This window comes from Dipodomys merriami, unplaced genomic scaffold (assembly GCF_024711535.1).
Source record: "Dipodomys merriami isolate MVZ:Mamm:240054 unplaced genomic scaffold, mDipMer1.0.p SCAF_8, whole genome shotgun sequence".
Classification (NCBI taxonomy): Eukaryota; Metazoa; Chordata; class Mammalia; order Rodentia; family Heteromyidae; genus Dipodomys; species Dipodomys merriami.
The window spans coordinates 44427433-44443046 of record NW_027206401.1 but is presented as its reverse complement, the minus strand read 5'-3'; the positions used below and the strand labels follow the sequence as shown (position 1 = coordinate 44443046).

The following is a 15614-nucleotide window of genomic DNA, read 5'->3' as shown; positions in this document are numbered from 1 at the left end:
GGGAGAGAAGTGGTTCACAAAGGGGCATAGTCTCAGAGTCAAGTGTAACTTATTTCATTCATTGCCAACCTTACCAAGGATAAAAATTGAGAAAGTTATGCCATAAGCAATTTACTTGACTTTTACAAAATCTTCTTTCCTCCTTCAATCACATTCCCTTAATGAAATATCCTCATTGTTAATACCTACTTCCACATACCCAAAGCATTATTAATGGAAATGTTACTAGAGTCATTTCACTTTATTTCTAGGTACCTTAATGTAGTATGCAAAAAACAATAATTTTAGAACTCAAACATAGCTTCAATTCTTAAAACCAAAACAACTATCTTTAATGATACCACGTTTAGCAAGATGTTTGCTCATTTGAAAAAAATTCAAGACTTTGCTTCACAGTAAGTATATCTGTTACTACATGAAAAGCCTTTTAAAAAAACTACTTAAATACATAGACTCAAACATTTTCTGTTTGCTTTTCCCTAACAAATAAATTCAGAAACAGTTAAGTAAAATTACACCAAGTGGAAATAACCACTGTGGGTTTCATTAAAATCTTCGAACCCTAAAAGATAGTACATACAATGTAATTTCCTATTCCTTTCACAAATTTAATGGTAAACTTTCATATTTGTATCTCTGATTTATTTCTTATTCCTTGTATTTCCTATTTTTAATTGTGTAAAACTTGAACTCTACTTTCACATCAACAGAAATCTGCATAGAATTGAAACCAGCTGTTTTATAAGCTAAAGTGTCATAGTGTTCCTATGTTTTTAAAGAAAAATGTTGACCCACCATCACATTCAAGTAACTGTTGATAGCTTACAATCGGTAAGAAAGAACACTTTCCTTTCATCTAGTGGATAAGATCACTGGATATAGTCCTATACAGTAAAATAGAGCAGCATTCTACCTACTAACCTGCTAGCAGTTATAAATTTTCTTTGTGTAAATTTTCTGCATGTTTTTACTTCAATATATAAGGAGACTGAAAGATTTTCTATTCTGTTAGGAGGGCTACCAGAGAGGAATGGGGAAAAAAGAAGGAGATTGGGAAGCAGGCCCAACCCCTCAGGTCATATAAAAGGAGTCTTCTACAAGAGCCTCTGGGACTTTAACCTCCAGCATCTCCATTTATGTGGTTCAGAGTTCGCCTTACAGTATTAGCTATGATGTAGATGATAATCCAGTACCGGGCCATAAGTACTGCATATGCTTAGCGACCACCCAAATGAGATATTTTAGTCATTGAACAGGAGACAAAAATACATATATTTGCTCAGTTACATCATTTAAAAAGTTAACACAGTATAACTAATAGAAATATAAACGAAGCCTCAAATTTTGAAGTTTCTCATAATTACATTAAAAGGAGTAAATTAAACATTTGAAACAAATGTTTATATTTTATTATATTTAACCCTATATATCAAACAAAATGCCAGCTTCTAGTAAATATTCTGATAATTACTAATCGTATATGTTGACACTCATTTTGTAAACTGGTTTTTTACAGATCAGTGGGTAAATTAGAACATCAGGACTGAATTTACAGCAAAACTTTAAAGAACCACTGTCATGTGAATAAATTCGACATCACAAATATAAATATGAATAATTATTACTCCTTTTAGTGTTCAACTAGAATGAGAATTTTTATGAGGAAACAATGTGATTCATATGTAAGATATGAGGAACCCATACTATGTTTTGAAACATTTGAGTTCATCAATGAAAAACAATATTACTAGCCTTTTCACTTGGTGATAGAAATTAGAGAAATGCCATTGCTAAAAGCCCAGATTCTGGAGTTAGAATCTCTAAAATTTAAATCTAGGTTACGAAGAATATTATTAAAGTAACAGCCAGAAAGCAATTTGTTTCAGTATTTCTACTCTGTAAAACAGACATGATAATTTTATCTATCTTGTTGCATAAACTAAGCTATTCAGCAAATTTAGTTATAATAATAATTATTAGATCTAGTTCCGTCTAATCTCACAAGAAATTATGAATATTAAAATCACACAGCTGTCTTAGCTGAATAAAATAAACCCAAATACACAAAAGTTGTTAAAAGTGAAGTATTGTAACTTTATTATATGATATTTTTCAGGACCTAGAAATGGAAAATATCAAATTTGAAGGTCGACTTAATGGTGTTTTAAATTGGAATATATGGCCACTTATGTGAGTGTGTAAATATTGTATAACAGAAAACCAAATTTTACACATCAAAGATAAAATATTCCTAAGTCATATGCTGTTGTTGTTTCAAACCAAATATAACTAGATGATTAGTGTACTGTGATGATTAAAAGTTCACTTTGACCCCTTTCCACAAAAATCCAGTACACTATAACATGATTTGTCAAAACGTCAGTCATATTATTACTTGGCCCACAAAGAAGTACACCACTGGAGATGAAACTCAGAGATTTATTAAATGAAACTTTATATATATATATATATATATATATATGATAATTCTAAAATTTTATATTGAATCTGTTTATGCCTTGCCTGTCAGGAGAGCTCAGTCTTAGCAGTACCTCAACCTTCTATTTGATGTTAATCAAAGAACCAGACAATTTGAGGTCAAATGATACCTCAACAAATTAATTTTTCTTCAGTTTGGGGTGGGGGGCTAAAGTCTATCTGACTAGTTTCCTATTCTAAGCCATGTAGCCCAGTGTGAAACTATCGCTTCCCATATTAGCAAATAAAATAAATTTTCTTAAACAGGTAACATTATCATCAATAATTATCTGTATACCATAGTGAAAATATGATTGTAGGCAATCATTTAGATCCAATAAACTGAGCAGGAAGTACAAAGCGGATACACTTGCATAAATAGGGAATCCTTAAAATATCTGTTATTGAAATAGAAACAAGGCAAAGTAGAGTCTTAAAAGCATGATTACTTACGTTCACAAGTGTCCCCTTTCTGCTGGTAGCCTGCTTTGCAGATACATTTTCCAATGGGCACTAACCACTCTCCTTCCGCACTGCAGTGCATCCTGGGCGAATTTTCTGCCTCTTCCTCAGCACTGCTGACACAGGTGCCTCGAACCTCAACTAAAGAGGAGAATTCTGAACCAGTCACTGTATCTGGAAAGATAGCTAAGTTCTCAATAATGGACCAGCACTTCTTGTAGTACACTTTGACAGAAACCAAAGCTATGCATGCCCCTACATCCTGAAAGGCAAGATAGAATCCTTTTTTAGACAAAGGTCCAATCTCTCTCACCTCAGTGTTAAGCTTCATCTTTCGTTCACCAAGGTCACCTTGAGTAAAACTTTCATCTGCAGCAATGGTGTCTATTTTTACATAGAGGTTTTCTCTTATATTCCTGCCGGTGTCGTAGTCTGTTTCATAGTAGTACAAATTAAAGGTTTCCTTGCAAGTTCCCAGTACTCCAGGAAGACTGTTACAATCCCTCAGGGTGAATTTCAATTCTACAAAAATCCTTTGTGCGTTGCCCTTGGAAATCCAGTTAGTCCGCAGCCAGTTGTTTTGGTTGGGCTCCATGACCTGGCACACCTGGTATGTTCTTATCGGAGTATAGTTTTCATCCAAACCACTAATTTCTTCCCACTGGAAAAAATGTAAAAGTTCATCAGTCATTCAGCAAAAAATAATAAGAACAATAAAAAACTCCATGCTTTACAAAGTGTACCAAAAATTTTTGCCATATCACAAATGTGGAACTTTGGAGGGTCTGTTGATTTCTATCCCAGCACACACAGTAAACCAAAAAAGTAGGGTTGATTTCCAGTTCATTTCATTTTTATCCACATACCACTTATATTGCTTGCATTGTTTGAAATGCAATAAATATTTCATTTTGCTCACTGTTTGCCAGTATATTAGCCTTTCTTTGCATGTTTGCTTATGTTATATTCTCTTATGAGATTAAAATTTCTATAGACTAAAGATCACTATGATTTAAATTTTTAAATGGCATATACACACATATGCAACACAAAATTTCTGATAGCTCAGTTGACATTTTAATTCCATGTTATACTTAGATTATCCAAAAATATGCAGATGAAAATAATGCCAAGAGTAATGAATTGTGAAAGTACTCACTAACATGTTCATATCTATAATGTGGGTATCATAAAATAGTTTTCAAATTGAGATATAAAGAAGTAACACTTAATAGATATTAGAAAACCAAATACACATGATAAATAGCAAGATAAATATTGTATTTTAAAGCATGCATTCATATTCTGATACAATATATAGTACAAGCTGTTGTATATTCTCATTAAAAAGAAAAAGTGAATTTAGCAATAATTGCAATGATTATTGAACCATGTATACTATCTACCACTCACAATGAACACATTCCCTTTACATGATAGACTTAACAGCAACTTGTGTTTCCTTGATATTACAAAACCTTCCACCTTATATTTATGATATTTAAGAGTAAAACTGTTATCAACTTATATTTATTTATCTAATAAGAAATGCCAGAAATATCTATTCAAGTTCAAGGTCATATAGAAGGTAATATTGGAACTATTAATTCAAAAATATGTGAATGGGAAAATAAAATACTATTTGGAAATGAATTTTATTTGTAAAAGGATCTAAGTATGACTTAAATACTCTGTAAAATAGTGTTATCTACTATTAAAACGGGTCCTTAGAACATTCACAAAACTGACAAATTAGCAGTACACAACAATCCAGAATTTTTTTGCATGAGAGTTACCTAGCATTTGCTACTATTTAATTATGATGACAACCTAGTATCAGCAAGGCTCCTCAAATAACCAATTTTCATGTTCTGACTTGTTTAGCATCAATTTTGCTTGTGACTATTTAACAGTACACATATTTTCTCTTTGTTTCAGTGAGCTTCTTATAGTCTGACATGCAATCAGTCCAACAAACACAAATTCACTTATGTGGATGGATATGTTTGGACTCTTAATAAGAAATTATTGAAAGAAGAAAAATTAATAATGACATTTACCAAAAAATCCCCAAATCTATAGAGCCAAATATGCCTTTTTGACAATTCATCAGTATGAAAAAAATGAAGGGTTACTTGTGAAGGAATCTCTCAAAAATCCTTTATCTAACTTTAAGGGTAATTACTTCTAAGTGTGGCAAATCAAACTACCTATGAAGCCTAATAACATTTAACTTCTATTTATGTTTTTCATTACTGAAATAAAATTTCCAAGAAAACTGTAATATGAGTAAAAATTAGTGTAAATACATATGTTTATTCTTGTTCTCTTTCACTTTTTAACACTTCAAACAGTTGCACAAATGCCACTATTGGGAAAAATGTCTTAACTTTAATACATTTTATTGCTTGCTTATAAAAAAATTTTCTTAATATGTATGTCTAACAATCTTTTTCTAGTTAAGCACATGCATTACATATGGAAATGGTGTTTCTCATTTTCTAGTAGGATCGCTTGATTCCTATAGATATGTAGGGTTTACCGCTTGCTAGATCATGAATTTCTGGACTGATAAAATGCTCATTTGAGGCCAAGGTAACACTGACAGCCATAATTTATCATTTTGTGGATTACATGGATGAAATACTACAATCATATATCAGTTTACTTCTCCTGTGAAATAAAACCATCCTTTGTCTCTATTTGTTTTAATTGATGGATGATAGAAAATGGACCACATCTGTCATTGGCAAAGAAGGTGTTTCATTTTTTATCATGAATGTCTTTCTGTAATGTCTATTATTTTACTTATAGAAAATACTTTCAAAAAAAGCTTTACATATATAACTCAGACTCAGCACACTCTTAATCTCTAAGTTATTTGTCACTTTTTCATAATTTCTTGTGAGCAAAACATGATATAGTATGAAGCAACTGCTTAGAAATTAATTGAATGAAATAGTCAGATTTAAGCAGATTTAATCTGTTCTCATTTATATCTCTATACTGATTTTTAGGTCATGATATATTGCTTTTATGGTACGTTCCTTACAGATCTTCATTCTCTTTGCAAAATCTGTTAAAATTTGTATATTGCCATAATTCATGCTTTTTTGCTCATGAACCAAAGGTAAAATTAACTAAAAACCTAAGTCCTTAAGAAGAGTCAGATAATGTGCTTTATTTCACAATCATAAAGAAAATATAGAAACTAAACTAAGTAAGTAATATATCTTCCTGAATATATGAAAAATAATAGTCAATATTTTAGGGACTTCTTATATGCTGATTGGACAAATTTTGCATTTATGAGAGCAGATTTTTACTAGAAGCTTAACATAATCTGCCATCACTTTTGATTAATAACAGTAGATGATACCTGAAATAAATTTAGATAATCTAAATAATGCTTGACAACCAATCTTATGCCACAGTGTCAGTACCTTACATTTCAGTTTCCTTGTAGACTGTCTTTTGAATGGTGGTAAAACTATTTTAAAAGAGGAAAACAGATTACATACTGTTTTAAAGAATTTCACACATCATACCTGGCGATTATACCACAGAAGCATAAAGCAACTAAAGTGGTTTAAGTGAGTTTGTGAAAGGAATGTTCCCTGTAATTAGTTAGCATTTAAAGCCTGAACACAGAGGTATGACTCCTCTCACAATGAGAACTCCACTGTATTACTGTGGCTATACAGATTTTTTTTTCCATTTCTCAAAGTTCTAAGTATACCTTCTGTACCTAGAGAACTCAATGTCTTAAAATATTGAACAGCATATTGGAAATTAAAAGTTTAAATGTATTCATGTGAATAAATCCTCCGGTGGGTTTGGGGAAAAAAGAAATGTTTCTTGCTTTAAAAATAAATAGTCATATTTTTTGAGAAGAACTACTTACCCCATTGGGTGGAGAGGAAATCCATTCCAACTCTGTCTGTTGTGCTTTAGAATCCAGTAGTAGTACTGAAAGACAAAGTTTATTCCAAATGTTATAAGAAAAAAATGAAATACATCTGTAAACATACTAAGATGAACCAAATATTTATATAATTACCACTTTATGAATTAAGACATAGGCATAATTATTTATATAAAGAAACAGTACAATAAATAATCAAGTTATACAAGTATATTCTACTTTAAGAGGGGAAATAGATTAAAATATCAATATTATATTTGGCTTTATTAAAAATATTAAAATCAATTCACCATGCAATAGGAGCATGAAAGTGGAAGGAAAATATTAATGTGATATAATCATTTATACAGGGATTATCTACTGAAGTTTTATAAATCACTGAGGTCTCTAAAACTGTTAAGTGAACATGATAAAACAAAATTCCCACATTACTTTTCAGTCACCAATTTAAACTATTTTACTAACAGTATTTACCACCACCTTTAGAGAGAGGTTTTTTTAAAAAAAACCAAAATTTTCGTTTTCTCTTATAAACCAGAGTAAATACATAAATGTTAAAAATAAGTTATCATGAGGAAAACAAATAACCTACAAAATATAGCTACAAAGTAATATCTAATACCAGCTAAATTGTTCCAGTTCCTATTTTTGAGATTTTTTTTTTCTTGCTTAAATTTTTTTGGGGTTGTAATTGACAACATTTGGGGGTCATTAATAAACACACATTTCAATGTATTAGCTCAGAATGCTTCAAACTAAATCAACTTCTAAAAAAATTGTGTTTTACCTTTATGCTATGACTGAGTATAAATATGTAAATAATTGAATGTTCATGTAAGTTTAATTAATATTCCACCAACTACTAATAAGACAATGTATTAGGATATCATGTATCTTTAAGACATTATACTTTGATAGGTCTTATTGCTTTTTAAGACAACTATTCTCCTAAAGCATTTGCTCTGGTTTCAGACTCAGGGAAGTTTGTGTGTGTGTGTGTGTGTGTGTGTGTGTGTGTGTGTGTGTGTGTGTGTGTGTGTGTGTGTGTGTGCGTGCGTGTGTGTGCGTGTGTTTAGCACATGTTCCTGACTCTATAAGCATTTTGACAACTGCCTCAATTTGCCCAGAAATGATCATGAATATACTTTACATATGCAAACATGCTTAATATCGGTCCCACCAGAAACATTAGTTTATATTTAATTGATTTATATGTGCTTATATGAGTTCTTTAATTCAGAGCAATTCTGAATCACCAGGAGGAAATTCTGTATGCACTGAAAACAAAAGAACATTTGATTATGTGTCCAACTCCTTGACAAGAATCAGGTATTTCTGGTAACCGAAAATAGAGAGGAATCCGTTTCTGTGCATCTGTTGTAGTGTTTTACACTTAAGATTGGCAGAGATTATGTCAGGGAAAAAGAAAGCTTGAATTCATTAGAAGCCTTTGATTCCCTTTCAATGGCAAACACTCATGATTTGTAAGATTCACGTTCGCATTTTAACTTAGAATATCAAAAAATCATTGAACTATTTAATTTAAATAAGATAAACTTTAAAAACACATTTTATTTTACTTTCAATGTGAGGAATGAAGCATGTAGCAACAATGTGGGTTCCAGTTACTCTCCTTTTGAGATTTTTCTCCCTGCTTTCTGCCTCCTATTTTTGTGGTTGTTCTTGGTGTTTTGTGCTGGACAATACAGGAGTGGGATATTAAAACCAGGTGACTTTCTCTGAGTACAGTAAACACTGCGATTGTCCTTCAGCTGCTGCTCAGCTATCGGGTGGTGGGAGTCAGATCAAAGCAGGGCAAGTGATATAGTTACTACTGGCAAGTTAGGAGAGGAAACTAACAAATCGAGACAGGCCAAACCAGCCGGCGAGCATTTAATCAGACACAGCTCGAAAGTGATCAGCTTCTCTCTGCCCACGGTCCGCTCCCTGGACAACCCCTTCCTGCTCTGAGCGCGGCGCTCTCCTTCCCCCGCGCCCCTTCCACCGAGCCTCGCAGCTCGGGAGCAGGGCGGGGAGGCGTGGAGCTGGGCGAGAGGCGGCGGGGTGCGCCCTGACCCAGGCAATCAGAGCCCTACGGCCAGGATCCCTGGGTCGGGGCGGGGCTGCTGGCGGGGCGGGGCGGGGCGGTGCAGGGCAGACGGGCGCGCCCGCCGCGCCAAGCATCCATTACGCTTCCGCCAGACCTGGGCACTCTGGGGAGCCAGTGGCGCCCTTGCTCTAGAAGGAGCCGAGAGCAAGACAGGGGCTTTCGGGAAGCGGCTTCTCATGAGGGATCTGCGGCGGCGGCTGCATTTATGGAAAGGAAAAGCAGTTGCTGCAATTAGCCTCTGAGTAGCAGATGGACTTAGACCCGCGCTCAGTAGCGGGAACCGACCTCCCAGAGAGGACGTGGCGGGGAGCGAAGGGTTTGTAAAAGCACCGGGTCCCTGGTCTTCCTCTCGCCACCCTCCCACACCAGTAGACGCTGAGTATCTGCTTCTTGGCACTTAGCCCGGGTCCTGTGGACGCCCCGGGCCCTGCTCCCAACCGCCCGGGGGGCCGAGTCCCCGACGCGCCAGCTCTGGTTCGGTGCTCGCCGAGCGCGGTGCGGAAGCGTCGCCACCGGAACTCGGGCGCCTTCGCCTCCCGCCCGCCGCAGAGCAAGTCCCTCCACCTGCCTTTTAAACATCTCACTTGTGCATTTAAAGGATCCAGGCTCCTAGAATCAAAATCCTCTCCACGTAAGCACCCAGAAGAGCAAAAGAGAGCAAGCGAGACAGGCTGGCTGCAGGAACCTCTCTCCCCCTAGTGATGCAGTTATTTATAGCTCAAACTCCTGTTCCAGTCTGCGAGAGTGCTCGCGCTCCGGGCTCCGCCGCGGCGGCGGCGGCGGCGGCGAAAACTTTTCTTTAGATCCCGCTATGCCGAAGCCTTCGGGGCAAAGTGATATGGCTGTTTCTGATCACTAATGTCCAGAGAGTGGAAATGTGGGGTTTTGATATATATACATATATATACATGTATATAATAGTGTTTATGGGTCTGCGTTTCTAGCAGACCATGGCTTATCAGCAAACGCGTATGCATCAACCCAAACGCACAGTTTTATCTGAATGAGTTCATCCTCAGCTGAGTGTGTGGATGTGGAAACTGGGGGTCAGAAGGTCAGGCTGTTTGAAAGCTTGCATGAGCCCCGGGCTGGGGGAACCGGGGCGGAGGGGGGGATGTTGAGGGAAGGAACAGGAGTGGGTAAGAGGAATAAAGAAAACCAACCCGCAACCACCAAGTTTTCGGGAATAGATTAAGGGAGGACCGAGGAGTAACCCGGACTTCATTACCATCGTGACCTAAATCGAAGAGATGATGGCTCCTCCACGACACCTCGGGAAACAAGGAATTGTTGGCATGCTGCTTTTAAAATGTCGGATCATCAACCGTACCTATGGGGTTCGGCATGGTGACACTGCTTCAGAAGCGAGACGCTTCCATTGACAGGGTTTGTTGTTTTTTGTTTTTTTTCCCCCCCAGCTCCAACTACAGGCACCGAAAGGTATTTTACCTTTTGTCAATGGTTCAAAGGAGAAGGGAAAATACACCATACCCCGGCGTACCCAGCCGGCAAATAAATCCTGCCCCCTTCTACCAGGACTAACACCCTCAGTGTCCGCACGGTCTGGCCACTCAGAATCCTGGACTGCCGGACCGAGGGGCAAACGATTGGAGACTTCTAATCACCCAGGCGACATCTCATTACCAATTGCATAACTGCAGCCCACCCCTGTGTCCCCGGCGGGTCGGATCCCGCTGAGCACCCGCTGGTTGCAGCGCCCGGTAGAGCGCGCTGAATGGAGACATCTCCGCCCGTCGGGCGCGGGGCGCGGGGCGCGGAGCGCGGGGCACTGGGCGCGGGGCGCGCGCGCTGCACGCTCCGCTTCGCCTCGGAGGCGTTATTGTTCCGCGCCGCCGGCCGAGCGCCCACCGCAGGCCCCCGCCGCCTCCCCGACGCATTGAGCACTTCATTAGTAACCCGAGTCTTCCGAGCTCACGCAAGTCGCGGCAGCTTTCGGGAAGGCTCTGAGAGCACTGGCCGCTCACCCGCGGGGTGATCGGAAGGGACGATCGAGGCTGCAACTCCCCCAGTTTCCAGCCCAACTCTGGTCGCGGACTCCTTCCCTCCCGGAGGGGAGAGGAGACAGAAGGAACAGAGAGAGCTGGAGCGAGAGGCTGTGGGACCCGCCTGGGGTCCGTCTTAGGGCATGAGCTCACCCGCCGTCTCCTTCACCCCCTGCCTCCCCGCCCTCCCGTGCCGCTCCTGCCCTCCGGTCTGCTCCTGCTTGAAACCCCGCTCCCCTCGATGGACGGACCGGGGCGCCTGGCTGTAGAAGGCTCGGAGAAACCCTGGCTGGGCGCCCGCTGGTCCGCCCGGAGCGAGCCGGCCGCCCGAGCGGCGAGGGGGCGGGGAGCCGGCGGGGGAGGGTCGACTGGCGCCGGAGGCGCGGCCGGCAGCGCGGCGGACGAGCCGGCTCGTGCAGGTAGACAGCTAAATAAATAAGTCAGAACAAACTTTGCGTTCCCATCGCCTTACCTTCTTTCGCAGCCTGCGCCTCCCCCGTGTGTGCAAAGCGGAGCAGCCAGATGTAGCATAAAATAATCCATGAAGGGTACCGAGTTTGAAAAACCATGGTGCATGAGCAGGTTTTATTTTAGGTCGCAGTTGACGCGTAGCTTTGGAAAGGCTGTTTTCTCCGAAGTGGGTTATTATTAGTATTAGGATTGCGCTCCTAGCATCGATTCCCCTTCTCGGTCCCAGGCCGGCTGCTCCACGTTTAGCCCTTATTATTTTATGTTATTTTTTTCCCCCTCCTGTTCGTTCGCACCGTGTTTGCTGCCTGCAAGTCTCCGACTGCAGACCGGCCGCTTGCTCCACACTCCAATAATATCAATTAGGGGGGAGGGGGCGGGGCTCCGAACCCAGAGCCTCCGCCACTCTCACTGACTGGCAGGCGCAGCCGGCCTGCCAAGCCGCGATTCCCAGGGCCGAGGGGCGGGATCCGGTGAGACAGACGCCTCCACCTCGGGGGCGGGGTCCGAGTGACCGGCCAATCAGAGCAGAGCGGAGTCAGGTTGCGGGTCCAGGATTCCCTCCTGGTTCTGAGCTCCAGGCTCGCACAGGATGCTCGGCGGCGGCGGTGGCGGAGGTGGAGGGGGATGGATAGCTAGCGGAGGATGATTGGGAGCGCCCTGCTCTTGGCCACAGCGGCTTTCCAAAAGCTGAGTAAATCCGAGAGCAAGGCTCCCCACTTGCACTCCTGTTTAGAGCTGTATTTTAGGAACCTGAGGCGAAGCAAGCCCTAGCCCAAATATCAATGTCTCGGAGCCTGGACGGTGAAATGAGCTGTGCCTTTAAGTAAAGTGTCTTTTACTTTATTTCCCTCCCCCCTTTCCTCTAGTTCCAAACTCCACGGAGTCTGGTAGCTTTTGTTTTTATTTGCATTTTTTGAAAAGTTTCTACTTCTCGTTTTCTGTAACTTCAAGAACAGTGTCTGGTCACCACCACCCCTCATCCTTGGAAGAATAAATTTAACCGAATGCATGAACAAAAATGTTTTCAGGAGTTTCCAACAACCTCTGACATAAGGAACTCGGAAAAGGGGAGTTGGAGAAAGGAAGTCTTTTGTTTTATGCACAACGCCTCCCCCCCCCCACACACACACTCCCCTTAACCCAGTCTCTCAACAGTTTCTTGAGTAAAAGAGGGCTTCAGACAAACACGTTCACATTGTCTCCAGGTTTTGTTTTGTTTTGTTGGGGGGGGGGGTTGGTTGTTATTGACGTTGTCTTCTTCTTCACGTTTTTTACTTTTTCTGGGATTGTTCTTTGACTTTCCTACTTAGAGCGTTTTCCATTCCGCTGTATTTAATTTTAAAGAAAGGGATGACGTATTATATTCACAGGGTAAGAACTTCCTCTGGTTAATATTGACTCTTTTAACAATTATTTCACTATTATTCTGTAATTATCTTTCAAAGAGAAAGTAAGATTTAAAAAAAAAAAAAAAGGAACATTTCCAGTTGAATTCACCCAACCGGAACAGCAAAGATAACTGCGTACAGAAATCTGTTTTCCATTAGGCAGCTTTGCTTTCTGCGCCCAAGAGGTGGGTAATAAACAAGAGGAAGAACTTTAAAAACTTAATTGCCAAACCATCTATTTCAAAGGCCATGCAGAGTAATTTGATCACATGTTTGAGGAGAGCATTTTTTTTCTGTATTTCTTCCTTAAAAAAAGATATTCCTTAGTAGATTGCCTGCATTTCTGATAGACTCAATGTTTGATTTCACCTAAGATTTCAAACGGTTCCCCTTTGAACTATATTTGAATATAAAGTAAATTGTTTTCTTGTGTGTATATAAAGGCTTTTCAGAGATGACAGCCCCCAAGTGATTTTTTCTTTATTTTATGCTCCTATCATTTTTATTTGCTTGATATGACTAAATAGAAGAGAGAAAGGAAATTCCTTCTCATCTATCAGCTTTGGTTATATAGCTTAATTCTTAAATGTTATATGTTCCCTAGCCATTATGTCTATTAAATATTTTAGAGTTGTATCTAAAAGCATCCTAAGTGCCCTTTAAAAGATGCATACAAAATGTAAATAGCTTAATAGATTAATGCTGGAAGGAGATAAAATAATATAGGCAGAATAAATGAGAAGATAAATGAGTATTTACCTAAATGTCTTAAAGGTAAAAGTTGTAAACTAAAACATCAGGAAAAAAAAAAACCTCAAGAGAAGTGTTGCAACTCACAGAACCACAAAGTCACAAAAATTAAAGTACTTTAGAATAGTTAAATAAATTCTCCAGGGTTCCACACTTTGCCTAGGGTCTCATTCTCAATGCTTAGATTGACACCCAGGTAGCCTTTAAAGTTTAAAATATGCCTTTCATCCACTGAATGGCTCATTCTCAGTGCTGTGAAGACAAATACTTTCCTATAAAGCCAGGAAACCAGTGGCATCTTTCTGTCTGCTGAGTGTAGGTGGCTTAGTCTTCGCATTGTATCCCTCTCATTGTGAGGCGCAGAGACATGTGGAACTCCACTTTTCTTTCTAGAGTTAAGAAGCTTCAGATTATCCACACATGTGCCAGGCTGGTGACAGTTCTCCATTCACAACTGCACAGGATACTAAATGTTAGGTTTCACAACCTCCTCTCTTTTCCTTGTGCAAAAGGAAAATAACATTTCTAGATGAATGATAAACAAGTCACAGCATTCAAGTGAAATAATGACTGTTGCTTATACAGTATTTTACAGCACCAGTATTTAAATTCATATTTAAACTCTAAAGAGCTAACAGTAGAACTATATGTCTATTTGTAAATAAAGTCAATGAAAGAAAATAATAACCAACACTAAAATCTTTTATGTTTTAAAATATCATCTAATAGCAAATTTCCTCACGTTACTTAAAAAAACACACTTGATTTCTAGCTTGATATTCACTGTTTCTGGCATATTATTTCTAGAACAAATTTCGGGAAAACAAAATCAGTGTACATATAAAATGAATGATTTTTCCTGAGAAATACCCAATAACATATTCAACAAACATATTTACCCCCCAAAAATTCTGAGAAATATTTTTACATTTATTTGTATTGTACGTTATTGTGGATTAAGTAGCATACTTACAGTTACCAATTTAAAATAAATAGAAAAAGATACTGAAGCTAAAATGGTTTTATATATGTTCCTTTCTTTGAAACATATACCGTGAAGGTATAGTAAAGAAATGAAATATGCTTTTCCTCACTCAATACAAAGAAGACATACCTACTCTTTATGCATTTGGGGTTATTATATCTTTATAATCATTGCCAATCACCACAGCTATACATATATGAAAATAAAAGCACAAATTCAAGACACAGATCCAAAATGAGGGTAACAGTTGTTTTAACTTTTTATAATACTAATATTTGCCATATTATTCACCTCTGGGAAATATTCTCTGATTTTAAGAGAGAAATAGTGCTCAGAAGCAAATTACAATAAAAATATTCTCTGATTTTAAGAGAGAAGTAGTGCTCAGAAGCAAATTACAATAATTTCAGGGAATGAGTTCTGTGAATTTTCAAAAAAAGGAAAATGTTCTGTGTTCATTTTTTTTTGTGTGTCTAGGTATCAGGCTTTTAGACAGTAAAGAAACAACTGGAGACTTCTGCATGTGAAAAATCCAAGGCTGTCAAATCAAGTAGTTAACAACAACCACCAAAGTGAAGGGCTGTTTCTGAACCCACTACTTTGGCACTTGTGCAATAAGCATATTCACAGCTGGTAAATGTGAAAATGCAAGTTCATCACAGAAAAGGGGGTAGTTTGAACTGAATTAGAAAAAGGTGCTGTTTAGAATAAACTGATTATAAACAGTAAAGGAAGCATTATGTGTCTGTTAATAGATATTACAGAAAATTGGGTTTGCTACTTGTGTTTTAAGTCAAAATTAAGCAAACTATCCCATTACACAGAAAAACTATTTTCATTAGCAGAGTTTACATATTGTACATAAAATATGCATTTGATACCTCATGTACAAAATTATATAAAAGGAAAACATACAGCAAGGTACTAATTTCATTCTTCTCAATTTAAGATTTGGCTAACTATCAAAAATCAGAGATTAGAAATCAAACTAAAAGCCAAGATATCATTTTATCTCTTTATGAAACTTTATAATCTTTATGAG

General features: G+C 38.5%; 1 protein-coding gene across 6 annotated transcripts in view; it reads right to left on the bottom strand.

Moving 5' to 3' along the window:
• Epha7 (EPH receptor A7) overlaps positions 1-11806 on the bottom strand; it is a 164997-nt gene extending 153191 nt beyond the window's left edge. For 2 of the 6 annotated variants that reach the window (XM_070010691.1, XM_070010692.1), the window contains exons 1-3: positions 11451-11785; positions 6845-6909; positions 2932-3601 (exon numbers count right to left, since the gene is read on the bottom strand). In XM_070010691.1, coding sequence (XP_069866792.1) covers positions 2932-3601; positions 6845-6909; positions 11451-11547 — 832 coding nt within the window. In that variant the 5' untranslated portion in view covers positions 11548-11785. Of the gene's footprint in view, positions 1-2931; positions 3602-6844; positions 6910-11450 lie in introns of all 6 variants that reach the window. The other 4 variants (XM_070010693.1, XM_070010694.1, XM_070010695.1 and 1 more) reach the window with 3 other exon arrangements.
• Positions 11807-15614: the final 3808 nt, after the last annotated feature.